The sequence below is a fragment of the Cetorhinus maximus genome, chromosome 4, assembly GCF_964194155.1.
Source record: "Cetorhinus maximus chromosome 4, sCetMax3.hap1.1, whole genome shotgun sequence".
Taxonomy (NCBI): Eukaryota; Metazoa; Chordata; class Chondrichthyes; order Lamniformes; family Cetorhinidae; genus Cetorhinus; species Cetorhinus maximus.
Genome location: NC_135882.1, coordinates 152,342,658 through 152,367,318, shown reverse-complemented (window position 1 = coordinate 152,367,318; position 24,661 = coordinate 152,342,658). Strand labels below are relative to the sequence as shown.

Sequence of the window (24,661 nt, the reverse complement as noted above, 5' to 3'; positions counted from 1 at the left end):
GTTCTATGTTAAAGTTATTGTGCCATAATGTTATGGAAGACTTTAAGCAAAAAACATTAAGAGAAGTGACACAGTTATAGTGAAGTGCAGTTAAAATATGTTGTGAGTCCAGTATTGGGATATCTGGATTTCTTAATATGGTTTTATTCTAGTTAAGTCTGTTCTCAAGTTCCTCATCACTGCAGTGCTAGATTCACCACTGTTGGTTGGACAGACATTCTTTGCAGAACCATTTTGGGTTTGAAAAAAACTCACATTTGCTTTCCCTAACCCATTCCACTGAAGTTAGTATGTGTTAATACTGCTGGGACTCAAAGGAGAAGTTTTCATATTCCACGCTGAGACAAGATGAAGCTTCCGCCTGTTCAGTATCTGATCTTGCTTTATATGTTGACTCAGATCAACCAAAAAAAAACAAGAGTCATTTTGCGGTACATGTTTTAAAGCTTTAAAAGAAAGAGTTAGACTCAGGGAACATTACCAGGCTAACAGGCTCCCAAACCAATTAAGAGATTTAAAGGGCAAAAAGTATTCGTAGAACATTAAACCCAAAGAGACAGTAAAATTTAGCTAAAAATAGATCAAAATGAGTGTTAAATCTTTTTCTTATGCATGGCTGAACAACTTTCATGTGGGAGAATACAGATGGTGTCGGTACAGGTTCGGAACCATCTGAAGTCTCCGATTTAAATTGGAGTTTCAGATGGCTCCAGTAGCAGGGTAATTCCCCATCGGAAGTTTAAACTTCCTGGGCAATTCCCGTGCAGTCATTGCTCAGAGACCTCCAGGATGGGGCAGGGAGGGGCTGCAAGGGCATGGTTGACAGCACATCTTCTAGGGCATTGGGATACCTCTGAAATTTGATGCCCCTGGGAACAGAAGATCCGGGCCATGACTTCTAAAGCCTGGGAGGGCAAGGGCAATAGGCATTTTGGAACACTACCAGCTCTAAGTATCCCTCCAAGTCTCACCCAACCTGACTTGGAAAGATATTACCATTCATTCAATGTTGCTGGGTCAAAATCCTAAAACTTCCTACTTAACAGCACTGTGTGGTTCCACCACATAGATGGCATGGTTCACCGCCACCTTTTCAAGGACAATTACGTGATGGACAACAGTTGCTGCATTTACCAGTAATGCTCAGGTCCTGTGAATGCATTAAAAAAAAGTCTCCATCTCCAGAATTATGGTTATGGTGAGATAAATTACAACTGGCAACAGGTCACAAATGCAAAATATGGAGCTGAAAATTAATGGCAAAAATACTCCACAAGCGAACTGTACAACAAATGTTATTAAAAAAATATATAAAGACAATCAATCAACAAGTGCTGTAGCAAAGAAGATTACAAAGCTAATAATGAAACTCATATTTAGACTGGAACATCTAAATGGTTGAAGGCGCCTTCACATCAACACCTGTTTCCCTCAGTAAATGTGTTTTCAGCTGCCTAGGCCCAAAGCTCCAGAATTCCCTTCCAAAACCTTTCTGCCTCGCTAGCTGTCTCTCCTAAGATTCTCCATAAAATGTGACTCATCGAAAAAACTTTTGGTCGTCTGTCCTATTATCTCCTTATGTGGCTCGGTGTCATGTTTTGTCTGAAACTATGCGGCTGGCAATGTGGCAAACTCCCTTGATGTGATTTGAGAAACAGCAGCAATCCCCTGACAGTGGTTCTTTATTTTCCAAGGAGGTGTGAGAACTTCAAATGTGAGGTGGACTTTTCTTCTTCTTCCTTCTTAATATTTGGAGACGCCCATGCAAAGACAGAAGTAAACTCAAGCACACTTCCAGAAAAGTAAATTTGCAAGTGGTAGCAATGTTACGATACAGAATTGCTGTGGCACAGAAGGAGGCCATTCGGCCCGTCATTCCGCGCAACTGTCAACACAAATCAACAGAAAAGGCCGGTGTTGACAAAGTTGTCTGTGATGGCCTGTCTGAGCCAACTAGACTTGGCTGGCATTTCTCATTCACCATGTTATTTTTTTTTATGAGGTGCCAGATTCCAAGTGGCTCCAAACAGGCCTTAAGCCCCTGTTTGAAGCCCCTTTGCAAAACTCGGCTGCATGGATTGATAACATAATGGCTAAGGTTCTGGATACATAAGAGAGGCTTGGTCTAATGATTCGGAGACATGGGGGTGGATTTTCCCCTCGTCAGGCAGGTGCAGCAGGTGGGCCGGGGAGTGTCCGAACAATGGTCAATGACCCGCAATCGGGCCCCGACTGCAATTTCATGCTGGCTGGCCAATTAACGGCCAGCCAACGTGAAGCGCACGCTGATAACCTCAGCGCTGTGGGGTGGGGGCGGGAGGAGCGCAAGCGCTGAAGTGTGCACATGCACGGGGGTGCGCTCAGTGAAGGCTGCCCGAAGGCACAGAGCTACCTCAGGGAGCTGAAGGTTTTTAACATTAAAAATAAGAGTTTAAAAATAAGGAAAACATGTCCCTTCATGTGACTCTGTCACATGAACAGGTACATGTGGAATATGAGTTTTAGAATTATTTTATTGTTTTTTCGTCACTGTTCAAAACCTCATCCCGCCTGTGAATGAGATTTCGCAAAAAATGCAAAGGCCACCTGGCCTCTTTGCCCGCCTGCCAAATGTAAGGTTGGATGGGTTGTGAAAAGTTCTATTTAATTAATTGATTAAGGGGCTTACTAGCCCTCTTGTCGGCGGGCACGACTCTTGCGCGCACCCGCCGACCGAAATATCGTGCGAGCGTGTGATGATGTTGGGATGCTCGCCTGACGTCACTGCGCGCTATTTGATGCCCGTGTGTGTTGGACACGTGCCCGCACACCGAGCTGAGAATCCTGCCCTTGGATTGGAATCCCATGACGGCAGCTGGGGAATTTAAATTCAGTGAATAAATAAACCTAAAATAAAATGCTAGCTTCATTAATAATGACCATATAACTCCCAAACTGTTGTAAAAACCCATTTGGTCCACTAATGTCCTTTAGGGAAAGAAATCTGCCATCCTTACTCAGTCTGGTCTATATGTGACTCCAGACCTACAGCAACATGGTTGACTCTTAGCTGCCCTCTGAAATAACCTAGCAAGTCATTCAGGTACAGCCAATTTGGAGTGGTAAATAAATGCTGTACAATCACAGCTCTCCCCTTGCTTCTGTCTCCCTGTCACTGCTTTATCCCTCTCCTAATCGCTGCCTCATCCCTCTGCTGATCACTGTCTCCTCACTCTCTCTTAAATTGCTTAAAAAAAATACTTGGGGTTTTAAAAATGTCTAGGGAGGAATAGACACTGTATTACGCATGTCCTCACAGAAATTATCTTTGAATGCTTTTTAGAAGTTCAGTTTCAAACCTTCATTAATCTGTCAAAATCCCGGAATTCTTCCCTAACTGCTCGGTGTCCCTACACCACATCGACTGCAGCGGTTCAAGAAGGCAGCTCACCACCACCTTCTCAAGGGCAATTAGGGATGAGCAATAAAAACGCTGGCCCAGCCAGCGACCCCCACGTCCAGTGAAAGAATTAAAATAAACTCATTCACAATCAAGGTGAATAATGAGGTCCACTGCACAAGTTACATGGAAGGTCACAGCAAGCACCTTAAAAGCAGCTCATTCTAAAAAATCTTGGAAATCACCTATATCTATTATTAGGGATGATGTCACAGTCACATTACTGTTTGTGGGAGCTTGCTGTGCGCAAATTGGTTGCAATGTTTCCTACAACAGTAACTACAATTCAAAAGTACTTCATTGGCTCTAAAGCACTTGGGGTCCTGAGGTCATGAGAGATGCGATATAAATACAAATCATTTTTGTTTCTTCTAATTGTTTTGCAAAGCTACTGAAGCATATTTGCTGTGCCTAACCTGCTAGTTCAAATATTAGGACTAAGTTGTTGGTCAATAACTTTTAGACTGCTACAGATTGCTACTTGAGCTATTTATCAAACCTAAACATGCTTAAGAGGCAGACAGAAGGCTAGTGACTGGAGGTCAGTCTGGATTTATGACCTTTACTGTTTTTAGATCGTGAGAAAAGGGCAAAGACTGCAATCAGTCCTTCCCAAAGTTTCTATCGAGTTATCAGAGTACTGGTATTATTTTGCCACTCTCTGATCAATATATCTTTGAATAAGACAGCGCTGCTCATGTGTGTAAAGTTTGTTATGATCTTCCTCCTTGTGATATGATAACTGATGATAACAAATGAGTTGTGCTTGGCTGGTACTAGGATATACTTTTACTGGTGCAAAAAATAAGAAGCCAATAATAAACAGCTATATTTAATCTAATCGTTTAAACTATCTGTAAGGATGTCGATACTGGATAAATGTCTTTCTTTAATCTTTGCAGAACAAATTGCACAAATGAGAGCCATCTTAAAAAATGAATTACAATTGCCCATGTTGACTTGGAGGATTAATTGTCCATCGTGCGTAGTCTGGTTTGTTGTAAGGCTGTTTGGTGTCTCACTAAGAGGTCCAGAAGCTTTTGCGGTTGAACACAGTTTATTGGTGACCCATAACTACATACATCTCCAAAGTACAGTCCTGCATGGGTGCTGTCTCCATGCTGGCTCCTTCCAGACTCTACTACACACAGTCTACCACCATGTGACTCTCAACATCATATTGTGGGTGGTACTGTTTCCCCAGTCCGACATTAACCCTTGCTCTGCTCTAACACCCATATACTACATGGTTCACCCAGTCTGCAGAATGACATTCTGGGTGTTGTGGCTCACCACTCCATGCTTTCCATTTTACCGATGGGCAGTATCCACTGTAAACAGACAAGCTGTAAGAACAGCTAGTGGTGAGACTGCTTCAATCCTCTTCCTGTGCATGCCAGAGCAATGAGTGATGGCAGCCCATTCCACCAAGGAGAGTAATTCAGCCCAAATCTACCTGCATTTCCATCCACAGGCACAAGCTACCTGGCAGGGACCACTGGAGTGGTCAGGTTAAGGGAGTTAGGCTAAATCTTCTCCTGCCTATCTGGAGGGAGGGGGATTACTGAAGTAGTTATTGCGCCCTCAAATTCAATTTGTCACTTATTGACTTCAATGCCCATTATTTTCTTTAAGCCATTATTAGTCACAGGAAAGAGAACCAATTCACTCTCATTTCCCTTCCCCATTCAGCCGAAAATTCTATTTCAGTGATCTTAATTCTCCATCTCAATATTATTTCCTCCTTACAGTTTAAAAGCACCACATAAATGCAGCTCATTGTTGGCAGTTATATTTGATGTATTTCCCTCTGCTTCAACCTAACTAGCACCTTGTCTCTCTGTTTAACTCCTTTCTGAGTTTTATTTTGTTTGACATTGCTGAATATGTAAATAGAAAACGCTGATGCTACTACTTAGGACAATTTGTTAGTGAGGCAGACAGTGCAAATAAAAAGAATATAACATTCCCATGGTTAAAAGTGGCATGATCACTGTGGTAAAGTGGAGTGCCATGTGCCTTTAAGAGAATGCAAGTGGACTAACCATGTGACAGAACTGACCAATCACTGTACAGCGTGGTCTACTGGTTAACTGTAAGTCTAGAGCCGGAGGTGGTTGTGGGAGCATGCAAGGATTTAGTGCTCGTACTTCTGTTGCAATGAGCAATCACAGTTTGTTCTCATGTCAGTCTCTCTCCGTTATTGATAGCGAGCATCAACTAATAAGTGCATATTAAGGCATGCAATTCAAGTTTACTCAACTAGTGAACTCATAGACTCAAGGCATAAAAATCACTGACATATTAACAATAGGTTGCAACATAGTACGCAATGTATTAGCTTCATCTCTCTGCTATGTCATTGGAGAAATAAACCTGCCTATGTTAAAATACTGGGCAGAGGAATCTTGTATAAACACAATGATCAAGCAGCCTGATTTCTAGGCTTACATTTCTACTGAAGCTAAATTAAATCACTGACACTTCAGGGTTGAATAGCTCCTTTAACACAATTTTCCCCCTTATGTCATCAACATTCACTTTTTAAACCAAAATACAGAAGGAAATAACTGGTCAACAGAAGGGGAAAAATATTGTAATCACAATTGCCTGAGAGTTATTTTTAAACTATCCCAATGGTTAACTGAGTTAATGGCTTGTCACTTGCACGAGTCACTAAAAGCTAGCATGCAGGTGCAGCAAGCAATTAGGAAGGCAAATGGTATGTTGGCCTTCAGCACAAGGAGATTTGAGTACAGAAGTAAAGATGTTTGGCTACAGTGATATAGAGCCTGGGTGAGAACTCACCTGGAGTATTGTGTACAGTTTTAGCCCTCTTATCTAAGGAAGGACATATTTGCCATAGAGGGAATGCAACAGAGGTTGACCAGATTGACCCTTAGGATGGCAAGATTGCCGTATGAGGAGAGGTTGAGGAGACTGGGACTATATTCCCTTGAGTTTCAAAGAATGAGGGGTGACCTCATTGAAACTTACAAAATTCTTACAGGGCATGACAGTGTGGATGTAGATAAGATGTTTCCCTTGGCTGGTGAGTCCAAAGCAGGGGTCAAAATCTCAGGGTAAGGGTAGGCCATTTAAGGCTGAGATAAGGAGGAATTTCTTCACTTCGAGGAAGGTGAATCTTTGGAATTCTCTATCCCAGACGGCTGTGGAAGCTCAATCATTGAGCACGTTCAAGACAGAAGTCGATAGGTTTCTGGAGACTAATGACATCAAGGGATATAGAGATAGTGCAGGAAAGAGGTAGATGGTCAGCCATAATCTAACTGAATGACAGAGCAGGCCCGACTGGCTGAATGTTCCTATGTTCCTAAGATGGGGACAGAGTGGGGTAAAGATTCCATTGGTTTGAAGATCCTAGGAAAAAGTGAGTTAGAGTATAAGACAAGGTGATAATTTTTGTTGTTAACTTGGTGAGAATGCAGAGAGGTGGGAGAAAATGTTGGATGACAAGTTTGGAATAAGAGAAATAGGATAGGAAAGTTATTAAGTGCAATCAAGAAAGGTATTTCATCTACATTAAGTCTTAAGTAACCTCAGACTATTCCAAAACACTTCATAGTCAATGACATAGCTTTGAAGTGGAATGACTGTTATAATGAAGGAAAATGCAGCAGCCATATGGACTGTAGTGGTTCAAGAAGGCAGCTCACCACCACTTCTAAAGGACAATTAGGGCAGGGCAATAAGTGATGGTCTAGCCAGTGATGCCCATATCCCATGAATGAGTTATAAAAAAGCCAATTTGCATACAAGATCCCACAACCAGCGTGGGCCAGATAATCTGTTTCTGGTGCTATTGGTAAAGGAATGATGGTGAGATGACCGGGAAAACTCCAATAAAATCTTTCAGGTATCTGAGAGGGCAGATGGGCTTCGGTTTAGAGATTCATCCAAATCGCTCTGTAATAGTGTATATTAAAAAAATGAAAGACAGAGAGGGGAAGAAAATCATGCTGACAGGCAGAAGTAAATGGAGTGATGCTTTACACCAGAAAGCACTCCGTACTTTTAGATCAGGATAAAAGGAAATTTTATAGTAGTGCGTTTCTAAAATTTATAATATTTATTCAGATTGTAGTCAAGATACTTAGGGAAGGACTGCCTATGTGCTCACTGTGGGGGCACTATAAATATGCCATACCACACATAATGCACAAAGGGAACCCACTGTGTCTCTCCTGATCACTGTCAGAGTTTTGCTGCCAAGCCATGCAGCTTCAATGAGTATTTAAATAGCTGATGTCAAATGGCCAAGAGAGTCTTTATCAACATGAACCTAGACATTTTCCCATCATTTCCTCTTGGCCTGTGTTTTCTATTCCCAAATAAATAAGCACATCACCAGGAAAGATGCAATGCATCAACGTGAAGCATTTCAGTTTCTAGCAGCACAACAGAAGAAACCAAAAGACAATTCTAATCACTTCCATATAATTTATTGAAGAGTTGGGGGTGGGGGTTGAGAATACCATGTTGGGAGTGTAGGGGTGGAGACCATAGTCAGGGGGTTGGGGGTTCATTGCGTCTTTCCAATAGTTACCCAGAATTTCAAAGAGGTTTTAATTCTTCTGACTTTTCCTGAGTAACTATTTGTGTAACACAGTCGGAACCATCTGAAGTTTGCGACTTAAATCACATTTTCGGATGGTTCCCAGAGCAGGGCAATTGTCCAGAGGAGGTTTGCACTTTGGGCAATTGCCATGCAAACCCTGACCTTTGAAGTTCTGAGAGGGATTCCCCAGTGCATCTTTGGGGTGCCCCCCCAAATCTGGTGCTGGGGAGCTCGGAAATTACAGCCCATTTATGTTACAAGGCTGTTCACGTCATCTATATGTTTCTGACACCACACACACATTTAACTCCCACTGGCCACTCTGGTTTCCTCTTGACTGTGCAGTCAAGAGAAAAAAAAGAGAGTTTCTGTGCATTTTTCAATATAAAAAGCCTGAACTGTCACTAAATCTGATGATAGTGTGTGTGATATGAGCTGGGAGGAGTGGTACTATATTTGGAGACTTACTGCAAATTGTCACTAGATAATCCTTGGAGTTTATAGCATTTTGTTTTAGAAAGGAACTTGGTGATTTTACAAACAAGTTCTGGAGATTCCCTTTAAGGATAAGTTGAAGTGCCATGAAATTTCTCCAACATAACATTCCTACCTTGGTGTGCAGTTAAATTGGGAATGGTGATTCGGGTGGATGGGGGAGGGGGCGAGTGGCAAACCTTCCTTAAATTGCCCATGGTTATTCTACCAGCTAGCTGCCCACTCAAAACAGGGAGAAAACATCAGCTAGCTCGCAGCGCAGCAGTGGAATTCAAGGAAGCAGGAAGCCACCATGCAGCACCATCCGTCACTGAGAAGGCAAATCACAAGGGTTTTTTTGGAAGGGTCTTGCTGAAGGGAAGGTGGGTGGGAGCCTTGAGGCAGGGAGACCCTCAACTTTCCATTAGTGGCATCTTCTAGTCACGGAGATTCATTCCATTCCTGGGAAAGCCACGATGGCCTCTCTGCTTAGGCCAGAGTTAAAATTGCAATCAGCGCACAATGACACCCGGACTCCAATCTACGTGTTTAAGCAAAGACCCTGTGGGTGTCTTTGCTGCTTGCTCAGAGGAGCTGGTTAAAACCAGGACTCGCCAGGAGATGTCACGAATTCAGTGAGGAAATCATCCAGGGCATTTTAACCATCCACCCATCTGGTTTCTGCTGGGAAGGTAGAGTCAAAAACGTCTCTAAGAGTCTGAATTTTGAAATCTTAGTTTATCTCTTCCTGTTGACCTCGATGTTTAAGGATAGGAAGGTCATTAATGCACCCAATGCACGTTCAATAAGAGCAATGCAAATGTCAGAACCCAAGGCATTAGCCGACTTCCTGCACGGCCTAGGGTTGGATGTGGTTATGACATTTATGAGATGCAAATCCTCACTCACCTCAATCTGTAAGATTGCCTCCTCTCTTTGTTTCACAGATTCCACTTCATCCTCTGTGATCTCTGAAAGGAATGCCTGGCTCTGGGCCTGAGCTGCATCTGAAGTTTCATCCGTAGTCTGCCATTTACTGGGCCCTCTCCCGAGGAACTCATCCTCATCACTGATCTCTGCAAAGGGATTCCTGGCAATCTGCAAGAAGAATTCCGTATCATCTTTTAGTTTCAAACTTAAATAATGACAGAAATTTGCAATAGATGCCCTTATCATTGCCATAATAACAAGCCAAAACCTCCACAATAGTATAAATTGCATTGCTTATCAATAAAGAAAGATTTTGTTCATTGTTGTTACCGGTTTGTCTCTGCCTTGGCAAATTTCGTTAGTACCACCGTGCTGGGTACTTCCATAAGCATTCCAAATGCTTTCCACTCAAGAGGGTGCCATACTGAGTAGATTCAATTGTATGGTAGCATAACACAAGCATGAAACAATAGGACTCCTTCAAGATGTAAACTGGATGGTGTTTTAGAAGCATGGAACGGTTACAGCACAAAAGGAGGCCATTCAGTTCATCATGCCTGTGCTAGCCCTCTGAAGGAGCAATTCACCTAGTACCACTCCCCTGCCATTTTCCTGTAGCCCTGCAAAATTTTCCTTTTCTGATAATGATCCAATTCCCTTTTAAAAGCCTCAAATGAACATGCCTCCACCACACTCTCAGACAGTGCATTCCAGATCCTAACCACTCACTGAGTGAAAACATTTTTTTCCTCATGTCACCATTGCTTCTTTTGACAATTATTTTAAATCTGGACCCTCTGGTTCACGATCCTTCCACCAATGCGAAAAGTAAATTTCAGCTGCCACTTACCTGCCCATTCCACTAAACTGTTTATGTCCTTTTGAAGTTCTACACTATCCTCCTCATGGCACACAGTACTTTCAAGTTTCATAACATCTGCAAAGGCAAGGAAGGTGGTAGCATATTGGTATTGTCACCCCAGGATATTACTTTGGGGACATGGGTTCGAATCCCACAGCAGATGGTGAAATTTGAATTCAATAAAAATTTGGAATTAAAAGTCTGATGATGACCATGAAACCATTGCTGATTGTTGTAAAAACCCATCTGGTTCACTGATGTCCTTACCTGGTCTGGCCTACATGAGACTCCAGACCCACAACAACATGGTTGACCCTTAAGTGCCTTCAAATAAGGAAAATTAGGCATGGGCAATAAATGCTGGCTTAGCCAGTGAAGCCAACATCCTTTGGGTAAATCATTAAAAAGAGGAAAAGAAGGGGTCCTCACACCGATCCCTGGGAAACGCCACTTCATCCAATCTGAAAAATTACTGTTCACCACTGTTGTTTATTGCTATCACTCAGCCAATTTCATAATCTATTTTCCTATTGTCTTTTTTATTCTATGAGTTCCAACTTTGATCACAAGTGTGTTGTGTGGCCCTCTATCAAATGCCTTTTGTAAGTCCCACCATATCAACAGCATTACCTCATCAAAATCAAGCAAGTTAGTTAAACATGATTTGCTCTTTAAAAATCTATGCCTCTTTTCCTTAATTAACCTGCATTTGCCCAATATTAATTTTGCCTCAAATTATTGTTTCTAAAAGCTTCCCACCAATGACATCAGGTTGCAGATCAGCCATGATCCCACCAAATGGTGGAAAAGGCTAAGTTCCTTTGTTTCCATGATTTGAAGTGGAATAAAAAGAGGAATCTTTATTGGAAATTAGGAGCTACTCGGTAAGGGATCGGGAGATGCAGGTACAGGCCTCACTAGAATAAGAAGGATATTGCCAAATAAATTTTCTCAAACACCTGAAAGTATAGTTAGCTGACCGCGAGAAATGGAGAAGAAAAGTCCAAAGAAGTGGAAACAAAGGTTGAAACTCTATGCCCTCCACCCCAGGGGTGTAGTGTGGGGAGTGTGAAAATCGGGTGGCATGGTGGAGGCACCGTACCCATCGCCGAACTGTCTCTGTCGGAATTTTAGCAGCATCAGAGAAGGCGCGGGGCAGCCCGCATGTGGTGTCATTAAGGCTCTTAAGTGACTAATTAAGCCTCCTCCTGCCACCACTGGTATCTTACCAGCAATGGGTGGCTGCCCAAACACCATAGCAAGGCTGCCAGTTAAACCCTGGCTCTCGGCTCTGAGATGTGGTGGTGGTGTGGGGGAGGGGAGGGTGGGGGTGGGGGAGGCGGTGTTGGTGGGTGGCGGGCCCTCCAGTTCAGTTACCCTGTGCCCAACGGAGGCTCTCCCGATAATGGAAATAACCTGCCCCCGCCACCCACCCCTGTCCTTTGTCTCACTGGTCCCAACAAAATTGCCTCACTTGCCTTGCAGTCCACCCTCCATGCTGCTCTTTGAGCATGGCATGCTCTCAGATGGGGTGGAAGCCACGACCTGATCCATTCAATGGCCAGACAGCCGTAAACTCAGGTTGTGGCTTCCTGGCCTTGCGGAGGTGGGCTTACCGCTGACTTTTCAAGTGAGGTGCAGACCACTGCCTCCTGGAAATATTGCAGGCAAGATATTTGAGAAATGGAGTTTTCTTCACCCTTGTCAATCAATGGAGGTTTTGTAAAATTACCCGTTTAGTTCAGACGTGTAAAAGGTTACGTTAACAAGACATGATCAGGGCCCCAAAAATACTGGCGCTGGACAGCGCGTCAATTTGACGGCACAAACCCCAGTGCTGGCAATAGGGATCAATGTGGGGGTGGGGGGAGGGAGGGACAGGAAACCCACTTGGCCTCCAACTCAGGCTAATTAAGACTGTTAAAAGGCTCATCTAGAGTTTGCTGAAGGGGGAGGGTGGGATATTTAAAGAGGTGGACTGGCCTTGGAACCTTTCAGTCTCAAAGTAACTGAGGGGAGGTGGGTACAGTGGGGAATCTGTCATGGCTACTCCAGGGCATCACCCTTGCCCCATAAGAGGGTCAGTCGGGGCAAAGGCTAATGGGCACTCGGTAAGTGGTTGCCCTTAGTGCTGACAGGTGACTGGGAGAGTGGGCACTCAGTGCCCAGGCTCTGAATGGGGTTGACACTTCCTGGTATCATCGGGACATAAAAGCAGGGTCAAGGTTGCCAAGGACAATTGGGTCCCAAAGGAATATTTTCCCCCTCCTTTTTGTTTTTGTTTTTTCTAATAATTTATATAGATTTTTCTTTTCCCACTTATTTCCATTATTTTTAAATGTATTTCCATCCATTGTTTTATCTCTACCTTTTAGCCTTTTTTGATTCCTTCACCCCACCCCATACCCACTAGGGCTATCTGTGCCTTGCTCGTCCTGCTTTCTCCCTTTAATTAGCACATTCCTTTAGATAATATCACCACCTTCAACATCTCTTTGTCCTTTTGTCTGTGACATCTTTTAGTTATCTCCACCTATCACTGGCCCTCTATCCAGCTCTTCTTGTCCCACCCCCTCCTCCTTAAACCAGCTTATATTTCACCCCTTTTCTACTTTTCCTTAGTTCTGTTGAAGAGTCATGAGGATTCGAAACGTTAACTGTGTTCCTCTCCGCAGATGCTGCCAGACCTGCTGAGTTTGTCCAGGTGTTTTTGTTTTTGTTTTGGATTTCTAGCATCCGCAGTTTTTTGCTTTTATCTTACAGTTATTTTGTACCTTGTCCCAAAACAACTTGCCAATGTGGAACTGTGACTGGATAATTTACATCTCCAAACTGGACCACAGATCAATTTAGAAGAGAATTTGTATGCCACAAGAGCTTCCTAAATGGCTTGGTGGTTAAATATACTACAGTGTGGTACTGAATGGGTGCTTCTCAGTTTGGTCCCTGATCTGGAATGATAAGTTAGCAGTAGGGAGCAGGTGGTGCAATAGGGGAATGCAGTGGCGTAATGGTATTGTCACTGGGCTAGTAATCCAGAGACCCAGGGTATTGCTCTGGGGACCCGGACTTGAATCCTGCCATGGCAGATGCTGGAATCTGAATTCAATAAGAAGTTTGGAATTAAAAGTCTAATGATGACATGAAACCGTGGTTGATTGTTGTAAATTCCCATCTGCTTCACTAAAGGGAAGGAAATCTGCCATCCTTTTTTCACCTGCTCTGGCCTACATGTGACTCCAGACCCGCAGCAATGTGGTTGACTCATAAGTGCCCTCTGAAACGGCCTAGCAAGCGACTCAGTCACATCAAACAGCTAGAAAGTAAATAGGGAATGAAATCGGATGGTCCATCCAGCATTGACCTAGGCACCGGAAACAACAATGGCAAACTGAACCCAGCACTTAGGAACATCTAGGGGGTTGTGCCAAAATTGGGAGAGCTGTCTCACAGACTCGTCAAGCGATAGCCTGACATAGTCATACTCACGAAATCGTACCTTACAGAGCATGTCCTAGACACCATCTCCATTCCTGGATATGTCCTGTCCCACCAGCAGGACAGACCCAGCAGAGATGACAGCACAGTGGTATACAGCCAGGAGAAAGTTGCCCTAGGAGTCCTCAACGTTGACTCCAGACCACATGAAGTCCTATGGCATCAGGTTAAACATGGGCAAGGAAACCTCCTGCTGATTACCACATACCGCCCTCCCTCAGCTGATAACTCAGTGCTCCTCCATGTTGAATACCACTGGGTGGAAGCACTGAGTGTGGAAAGGGGGAAAAAGGTACTCTGGGTGGGAAACTTCAATGTCCAGCAACAAGAATGGCTAGGTACAACAGTGCAGACCGAGCTGGCTGATGCCTAAAGGACATAGCTGCTAAACTGGATCAGTGGCAGGTGGTGAGGGAACCAACAAGAGGGATAAACATACTTGACTTCGTCCTCACCAACCTGCCAGCTGCAGATGCATCTGTCCATGATAGTATCGGTAGGAGTGACCACCGCACAGTCCTTGTGGAGATGAAATCCCATCTTCATATTGAGGAGACCCTCCATTGTGTTGTGCGGTGCTAAATGGGATAGATTTCAAACAGATCTAGCAACTCAATACTGGGCAACCATGAGGCGCTGTGGGCCATCAGCAGGAGCAGAATTGTACTCGAACACAATCTGTGATCTCATGGCCCGGCATATCTCCCACTCTACCATTACCATGAAGCCAGGGGATCAACACTTGTTCAATGAAATGTGCAGGAGGGCATGCCAGGAGCAGCACCAGGCATACCTAAAAATGAGATGTCAATCTGTTGAAGATATAACACAGGGCTAGTTGCATTACAAATAGCATAAGCAGCATGCAATAGAGAACTAAGTGATTCCACAGCTAACGGATCAGATCTAAGCTCTGCAGTCCTGCCACATCTAGTCGTGAATGGCCGTGGACAACTAAACAACTCATTGGAGGAGGAGGGTCCACAAATAACCCCATCCCCAATGCTGGGAGAGCCCAATGCATCAGTGCAAAAGATAAGGCTAAAGCATTTGCAATAACCTTCAGCCAGAAGTGCCGAGTGGATGATCCATCTTGGTCTCCTCCAGAGGTCCCCAGAATCACAGATGCCAATCTTTAACCAATTCGATTCATTCCACATGATATAAAGAAACAGCTGAAGGCAATGGATACTGAAAAGACTATGGGCCCTGACAATATTCCAGCAATAGTACTGAAGACTTGAGCTCCAGAACTTGCTGCACCCCTAGCCAAGCTATTCCAATACAGCTAGAACACTGGCATCCACCCGGCAATGTGGAAAATTGCCCAGGTATGTTCTGTACATAAAAAGCAGGACAAATCCAAACCATCCAATTACTGCCCCATCAGTCTACCCCCCATCATCAGTAAAGTGTTAGAAGGGGTCATCAACAGTGCTGTCAAGTGACACATGCTTAGCAATAACCTGCTCATTGACGCTCAGTTTGGGTTCCATCAGGGTCACTCAGTTCTTGACCTCATTACAGCCTTGGATCAAACATGTACAAAAGAGCTGAAGTCCAGAGGTGAGGGGAGAGTCACTGCCCTTGACATCAAGGCAGCATTTGACTGAGTGTGGCATCAAGGAGCCTTAATAAAACTGGAGTCATTGGGACTCAGGGGGAAAACTCTCCGCTGGTTGAAGTCATACCGAGCACAAAAGGAAGATGGTTGTGGTTGTTGGAGGTCGATTATCTCAGTTTCAGGACATTACTGCAGGGGTTCCTTGGGTAGTGTCCTAGGCCCAATCATCTTTAGCTGCTTCGTCAATGACCTTCCTTCCATCATAATGTCAGAAGTGGGAGAGTTTGCTGATGATTGCGCAATGTTCAGCACCATTCGCGACTCCTCAGATACTGAAGCAATCGATGTCCAAATGCAGCAAGACCTGACAATATCCAGGCTTGGGCTGACCACTGGCAAGTAACAATCACGCCATCCAAGTACCAGGCAATGACCATCTCCAACAAGAGAGAATCTAACCATCTTCCCTTGACATTCAATGACATTACCATTGCTGAATCCAACATTATCAACATCCTGGGGATTAACTTTGACCAAAAACCGAACTGGATTAGCCATATAAATACTTTGGCTTCATGAGCAGGTCAGAGGCTAGGATTCCTGAGGTGAGTAACTCATCTCCTGACTCCCCAAAGCCTGTCCACCATCTACAAGGCGCAAGTCAGGAGTGGAATACTCTTCGCTTGCCTGGATGAGTGCAGCTCCACCAACACTCAAGAAGTTTGACACTATCCAGGACAAAGCAGCCTGCTTGAATGGCACCCCATCCACAAACATTCATTCCCTCCACCACCAAAGCACCGTGGCAGCAGATGCACTGCAGGACCTCACCAAGGCTCCTTAGACAGCTCCTTCCAAACTTATCTTGGTAAGCAAGGTGATGACAGGTTTTCAGGGGTAGATGAGATGCAGATTTCAGATTACTATCAGATCAGCCATGGTCTTATTAAATGGCGGAGCAGGCTGGAGGAGCTGAATGGCCTACTCCTGCTCCTTGTTCGTATGTTCACAACCGCTACCATCCAGGAGGACAAGGGCAGCAGATACTTGGGAACAACGCCACCTGCAAGTTCTCTTCCAAGCCACACACCATCCTGACTTGGTAATATGTTGCTGTTCCTTCAATGTCGCTGGGTCAAAATCCCGGAACTCCCTCCCTAACAGCACTGTGGGTATACCTACACCACATGGACTGCAGCAGTTCAAGAAGGCAGCTCACCACCACCTTCTCAAGGGCAATTAGGGATGGGCAATAAATGCTGACCTAGCCTGAGATGCCCACATCCCATGAATGATTTTTTTTAAAAGTAAGAGTGCTGCAGGCCTCTAGACTTAGGAGAGGACAAAAATTAGCCATGTTTATTATTCTTGATTGCTATCCAGTGATTCCCTCTGTGTCCAGATGTTGGTCAAGGATACGATTGAAGCCAGCTGCAATACTGATTTTTATATTTCTACTCAAATAGAGAACCAACACACATTAAAGTTCAAATCTAATATAGCAACCTTTTGAGGTATCAGGGGCTTGTTGGCCATTGTGAAACCACACAACAATGTGATATGTTTGCTTTAAGAGAGGAAGAGTTGTTTTAATAATGGGGCAAGTAAAAAAAAAATGCACGTATTGTCACATGGATAAGATAGATTTTAGGACCATGTAAGTTTAATTCATTGTTCCCCAAGTTGAACTCTTTTCATTGATGCTTATGGTTGCCCAGTAACCAATTACCGCTATAACTATGCTGCAGATGGACTGAAGAGACAATGCTACAGCTCACCTGAAGTCACTAGATGGTGTACTGATGAGGAACATATCAGTGTTAAAACAGGAGGAACAGTGAAGTCCATGACAGGAGGGCAAGCACTCCCTCTATGGCTCAATTCATGTAAGTGCACCGCCAACCTGGAACAGGCTCACGCAGGATCAAGGTGGCATGAGCCTGGACCCCTGGTCGATAATGTGTAAGCTGATTTTCGCTGGTATGGTTAAAACCAAGGTAGCAATTATTCTCAGCCCTCGGAGGAGGAAAAAAATGTAATTAGCTTTCCCACCCCTAATGGCTACCTAATGCTGGAAAAGCGTGTGCATCTGTGAAGTCTATTTTTATTATTTGAATAGAACACCCATACTCCCTCCCTATTGAAGCTCAAACATTAAGAATGGCTGCTTGGCAGACATACTGGAAGCAACTGGTTGAAGAAATATTCTCTAACAAAAGGCTGTGTGGTCAGAAGAGGAGGGTGAAGAAAATGTTGCAAAGATAAATCTTAGAATCATAGAGCTGAGAAGGAGGTCATGTGGCCTAATGTGCTTGAGCTGGCTCTTTAAAAGAGCTATCCAATTAGTCCCACTCTCCTGATCTTTCTCCATAACCCTGCTATTTTCTCCCCTTCAAATATTAATCCAATTTCCTTGTAAAAGTTATTATTGAAAGTGTTTCCACTGCCCTCTCAGGCAGTGTATTCCAAATCATAATAACGCGAGACTCCAAAGAAATTGCACCCCCTTTTTAAAAAATTTCTTTCTATCACTTTGTTTATTCAACATTCTGTGTTTAAAATGTATTATGAAAGTATAGTAATTTTCGTATTATTCTGTTTTAATGTAAAGTAGGTTTATAGGTGTGAGTATTAATGGTTCTATCCCTGTGATTCAATTACATTTAGAGTCAGGTAGACTGCAGCTTGAAATTATCAAAAGAAGTTAGGTGTGGAAATGTACTTGAAATGCTAATGAGTAAACATGGATGGGGTCTTAGCATGTCAGGTGTGAAGGGAATTTGCATTTTTAGATAAGTGGAAGGGTTGTTTGGATTTCAAAGGGATGTTAGGATGTTTACACCTAGCCAGATAAGCAAGGGCAAGCAATGTGTTTACTTTTCCCAAGGATTACTGACAATATCAGCAACATGAAAGGTTTTTATATTATGGAAAAAGTAAAATTCCAAAGACATATGGAACAATGGAATTTAAGTATTAAAGAGAGAGAAATATTTATAAAGGTGAATGAAAGGCTATGTTGGGGGGGGCCATGAAAGATCAAGCAGGAGTGTGTGAAACAGCCTGTTAGAAGCCTCCAGCCATTTTTGCATAAGTCTGCTGTGTCCAGTAACTAAAGTTAGAGACAAGCTTTTGGAATTTCACTGTCAAGTGGGTACTGTGGCAACTTGCTGACTTTTTTGTAAAAATTAAAATCTATTTTAGACTGTTGCCTTAAAGAAGGTGTGTACTTGGGAGTCAGTTAATTAGGAATTTTAGGATTTGTTAGAGTATTAGGTAACTGTAGTCTTATGCAAGTGCTTAAAAACTTTTATTTTGTTAATAAGTATTTAAATTTAATTTTTTTAATTTATAAAAGTCCTAGTGGACTCATTGTTTCTGAATTCAGTGCACACATCTTCTTGTAATAAATATAAATTGCAAAACCATTGCAATAGCCTGGCCGAGTTTCCCTTAGTGATTTGGTCAGCCTGGCACACATCATCTGCCATGTCATAACATATATAATTGGTTGCAAATATACCTTGCGTTAACTTTTTCTCTTGTAAGTCAATTCACAACCAAACACCCCCATTGAGACAATGGACCAATCCACAACCAAATAGACATAAAGAGAAAATGGATCAGTCTGCTTAGGAGTGGAAGATACAGCGCCCTGAAATAACAACTTTGCCACTCCTTTCTGCTACTTCACCCTATACACAGTGTGTCCTGATTGTTTTCTTTTGTTTTAAGTGAGATAATATATTTCTATTTACAAATTGTTATATAGTATCACTAATGAAAGATGCATAAAAAAGGAAGTTTGACTATGTTTAAGATGCTCTGGCCAGTTGTTAATTTATGATTCACATTGACTTTTCTTAAAGAAAATTGGTATTACTGCATGCATTGAATCAAGTTAAGATTTAATTACTTCCAACAACTAGGATAACCGCAACACATGTAGCAAAGGTAGAGTTCAATACTGAAATACTTGTTTAGTGCTTTGTTTATTATAGTTTAATCCTTATGATCTATTGGGCATATTCTTAAAGTTGAATAAACCATGAATATAACTGTTTTGGTATCAACAGAAGTGTATATTCATTAGATTATGTGAAGCTAATTTTACTATTGCAGCTTGGATTATTTGACTCATTGGAGATTCATGTAAAATAATTTCACTGCAATAGTTTGTATCATTGTACCTGATTAATTGTTCAATGTCCTTGTACTTAAATGAGATACTGAAGCAGTCCATGCCCAAATGTAGCAAGACCTGGACAACATCCAGTATTGGGCTGACAAGTGGCAAGTAACATTCGCGTCACACAAGTGGCAGGCAATGACCATCTCTAACAAGAGAGAATCCAACCGTCACCCCTTGATGTTCAATGGCATTACCATCACTGAGTCCCCCACTATCAACATCCTGGGAGTTACCATTGACCAGAAACTGAACTGGGCTAGCCATATAAATACTGTGGTTACAAGAGCAGGACAGAGGCTAGAAATCCTGCAACATGTGACTCACCTCCCGACTCCCCAAAGCCTGTCCAGCATCGACAAGGCACAAGTCAGGAGTGTGATGGAATACTCCCCACTTGCCTGGATGAATGCAGCTCCTACAACACTGAAGAAGCTGGACACCATCCAGGACAAAGCAGTCTGCTTGTTTGGCACCACATCCACAACTCCCAGGGTGTTGATAGTGGGGGATTCAATGATGGTAATGCCATTGAACATCAAGGGGTGATGGGTGGATTCTCTCTTGTTAGAGATGGTCATTGGCTGACGCTTGTGTGACAAATGTTACTTGCCACTTGTCAGCCCAAGACTGGATGTTGTCCAGGTCACTCCCTCCACCATAGAAGCACAGTAGCAGCAGTGTGTACCATCTACAAGATGCACTGCAGGGATTCACCAAGGCTCCTTAGACAGCACCTTCCAAACCCATGACCACCACTACCTAAAAGGACAAGGGCAGCAGGTAGATGGGAACACCACCAATTGAAAGTTCCTCTCCAAGCCACTCACCATCCTGACTTGGAAACATATTGCCGTTCCTTCACTGTAGCTGGGTCAAAATCCTGGAACTCCCTTCCTAACAGCACTGTGGGTGTACCTACACCACATGGACTGCAGCGGTTCAAGAAGGCAACTCACCACCGTCTTCTCAAGGGCAACTAGGGATGGGCAATAAATGCTGGCCCAGCCAGCGAAGCCCACAACCCGTGAATGAATTTTTAAAAAATGAGTGATTGCACTATTGTATTTTAAATAAAAGGACACTCCCTTATGCTTCAAGTTACATGTCTATTGTTTTCTTGTTTTAGGGAAATCCTGTATACAATGTTTCCTATTTTTTCTTTTGTTTTAAGGAAATACAACAATTTATCACCCCCCCCCCCCCCCCCACCCCCAACATGCGGGTGGAACCATAACCTGTTACCCTCTGGAAAGATGGCAACCAAGAGAGATAAGGGTTCAAACTTTCTCAGAGCTGCTCCCCAACCACAACTTTGCTGGAAGTGTGATATAAATAGAATTTCCACCACACATCTGGGGAAGTTATCAAAGGGCAAGGGCAGCAGACTCATGGGAGCACCATGCCTGCAAGTACCCCTCCAAGCCAATCACCATTTGGACTTGGAACTACATCACCATTCCTTCACTGTCCCTGGTTCAAAATCTTGGAACTGCCTTCCTAACAGCACTATGTGTGTACGAATTGGAGGGGCATTAATTTAAACAGCTCTGATTTCTCCTCTCATTACCCATCTGTAAACAGAAAGGTGTTTTTGATTTCTGATTGCCCCCTTTATAAGTGGTGGCATGGTTTCCACAACCCTTCAGTTTGGAGTGATCCAATCTATAAATAACCCAAAAGCAAACTAGGGGTGAGGTAAAATAAGAGATTTGGTTTACTTTACACACACACAAAATGCAGGAGGGGTTTTCACAATGTCTGCCCCTTTTTCCACTCATACAATAAAAGAGGTATAAGGGACAGAAAGAGGTACAGGGCAAGACAACTATAAAAATAAGAGTTATGGTTTCATGTGAGTCCAGAGTCCAGAATCAAATGTCCAGTGACGTATTCCTTCAGAGGTTAGCAGGCTGAAGCAGTTGCAGGGTGATCCAACTTTCCCAGGAGCGAGGACTTCCATGATGGAAGAAAGCATGTAGAGATGAATGTGCCTAATAGGCACAGATACAGGAGCTCCAATATTTCAGTAATATGCAGTGCAGATGAGGACCAGGCAATTTTAAACCTGGACAGAGCTCTTTCTGCTGATACCTGCTAGATGGTAAAATGATAGACTGCCTGGGTTGAGTTCCACACAGCAATATGACAGGTACTAGCAGCTTGTGACATACTTCCCACTTTGTCTCCTGGGTTTTGGACAAAGGGTGAATTTTCCCAGATTTGGAACCTTGAGGTATTTAATAGAGCAGTCAGGGTCCCTTTTGTCCTTGCAGACATGCCATCTCCTTTGGCCAGCTCTGCCTTAGAAATATAAAGGATGTTGGTGCATTTCGTTGGATTTGATTTTCTGCAGTCACAGGGGTCATAGTGTCTCTTCAAACATAACAAGGTCCCTGCTGCTTTCTGAAGGTTAGAAATTCCTCTGGTATGAGCCTTGGTGAATCAGGGAAAAGCCTTTGTCCATTTAAAAAAAAATTATAGAGTAGCCAAGTCGACGTAGATATATACATTTTCCTCCCTGTCTTCTGGCTATGACACATTGTTGATTTTGGATCTTGCTGTGCACAAATGTGGCTGCCTACATTTCCCTGTATTTCAACAGTGACTACACTTCATTGCCTGTGAAATGTGTTGGGTCATCCTGAGGTCATGAACGGGGTTCTATAAATGCAAATTCTTACGAAACTTGCTGACAAAATAAGGTAGCAGTTAGAAGGACTCTCAAACACTATTTCAAGCGTTTACATTGTTATTTTCTCTCTCACTCTTTGCTATTGATAGCTGCTTGAATGTGTTGATTTTTAAATCCTAGTTTTCTAAATTCCTATTTGGCCATTTTTGCTCCCATCACTAGCTGTTGGAACACAAGTGTTTAGTTGTGATTAAACAGGGTTTTATGAATACATTCTAACCCAATCAATTACAACTGTGACACAGAAACTTTCAAGACAGCAAAACACAGAAAATGGGCACCTGAGGTATGCTGCCTAAAGTATCCAGATAAATATTTAAATAACATGCAAGCATATAGGAAAAAGCAGGAAAATAGGATTTGTTTGTGTGCTAAATAATAAATAGGTCTTAAAAATGAAGGGAGTAAAACTCATCACTGGCAAGAACAATAAATAAAATATAGCACCTTTTCTGTAATAAGACATCCAAAAGTACATCCCTGGAGTGGTATAAAGCAACATTTGATACTAAGCCACATAAGGGCGCAGGAAGGTAGATTAGTAAAAGTTTGGTCAAAAAGGTACATTTTAAGGAGCATCTTAAATGAGGAGAGAGAGAGGTAGAGAGGTTTACGGAGGGAATTCCAGAGCTTGGCAGCTGAAGGGAGGAACAATTAAAATTGAGGGTGCTCAAGGGGCCCGAATTGGAGAAGAGCAGATGTCTCAGAGGGTTATAGGATTGTCAGAGGTTACAGAGATAGACAGAGGCTCGAGGCTATGGAAGGATTTGAAACAAGGACGAGAATTTTAAGATCAAAGAATTGTTCACCCGTGAACCAATGTAGGTTGTGGAAAAACCAAATTGCTTACATCTGCACTAAAATATTCTATGGGCTGGATTTCACAGCCTCCTGCCAGCATGGGGCCTCCTAAAACAAAGCGCATGGTCTTCCCATCAACCCTGACCTGTCTCCCATGTTATGGTTGTTGAGGAATGTGTTGGGCAGCTTGTCCATCCTTGGCCCTATTCTGCCACCACTGCTATTTTGCCTGTGGCAGGGGTGCACGGAGGCAAGGTGGGTTGCCCAGCAGCTTCAACAATACAGGCTGCTGTCGGGCAGGAAAGCCGGGTACCTCCTTTGGGGGATCCCTTAAGTCCATTGGAGGCCCCCCGCCCTCCTCCACACCCCGTCAAGATTGCGTCCCACACTTTAACCATCACCCCCGGCCTTTCAAACCCGGCCCCAAACCTCCTACCCAGCCCTCCCCCATCTGCCAGCCAGGCCAATCCCAGATCCTAAACTTACCTTTATGTCCATCAGCCTTCTTCCTCAGGGACTGCCTGGAGTCCCAGCAGTGGCCACTGCCCAAACCTGGTACTGCCAGGACTAGAGGGCTGCTAGCCAAACTAATTGGCTGGCAGCTCTCTAAGGTGGGACTGTCTCCCAGATGGCAGTGGAAGTCCCGCTCTGACATAATTAAGGATGCTCCCAGTTTAATATCGCTGTGGGGCAGCCGCGTTTCAGGCGCATGGGATGACGACTGACTTTTCAGTCAAGGCGGGGGCAATCGTTGGGGGTTGTGGGGGGAGGGGGGGGATGCGGCGGGGAGTATAGCACCCTGTAAAATCCAGCCCTATGTTTCTGTGTACAGTGAGAACAGAAGCATGTCACTGAATGATTTACATCTACGCAAGTACAGTCGAATCTGTATTGATCGAGCAGATGTCGCACTTGATTTTTAAATGCCAGAACCTCACTGCACTGAATAGTGTAATTTCCCAACTGCTTGTGGCAATTAGTTTTCCAGGGCTGCCCATGTTGTCTGCGCTGGTAATTCACATGTGAATCAGGTAATCAGCAGAGTTGAACTTAATGCAAATAAGAAAGTGCTCGAGAGAGACCCTCTCTCACCTGCTCGGCAATGAATCACGATGGAAAATGAATCACCGTCAATTTTGTTACTTTGCTTGAAAGTGCCAATGTTTCTCGAGATGAAACACTGCCAATTATGACTCAGCCACAATATGTTCTCTAACCCCTCTCAAACAATAGTCATTGTGACTGCATGGGGAACAACAAACTAAAGTGACAGGAAGTTTTTGGTTTCATTGCATTTTTTTTAAAAGGGTTAATACAATTTGTACCTTTTCTGAATGCCTGCGAGTAAAGTGGGATCCATATGGGTGGATGGGCAATTTTATGAATGGGACGTGAAAATATGGTCAGCCACAGGACAGGAAACACATGACTGGTTAACTTGCTGATACGTTGGCCAGGATTCTGAGCAAACTTCTTATCTTACATTGAATAGTGTCATGGGGTCTTGAATGTTCTTCTGAAGTGCCAGAATAAATATCATTTCATCTGAGGGGGTGCACCTCCATTAATGAAGCACTCCCTGAGAATTCTACCCAATGAGCTAACACATCCCACTACTTTTCAGGACAAA

At 43.4% G+C, this 24,661-nt stretch overlaps 1 protein-coding gene across 2 annotated transcripts in view; it reads right to left on the bottom strand.

The window, feature by feature from the left end:
* Positions 1-24,661, bottom strand: part of tsnare1 (T-SNARE Domain Containing 1) — an 875,956-nt gene that overhangs the window by 167,650 nt on the left and 683,645 nt on the right. For both annotated transcript variants that reach the window (XM_078540971.1, XM_078540972.1), the window contains exon 8: positions 9,402-9,590. In XM_078540971.1, the coding sequence (XP_078397097.1) occupies positions 9,402-9,590 (189 nt within the window). The remainder of the gene's footprint in view (positions 1-9,401; positions 9,591-24,661) is intronic.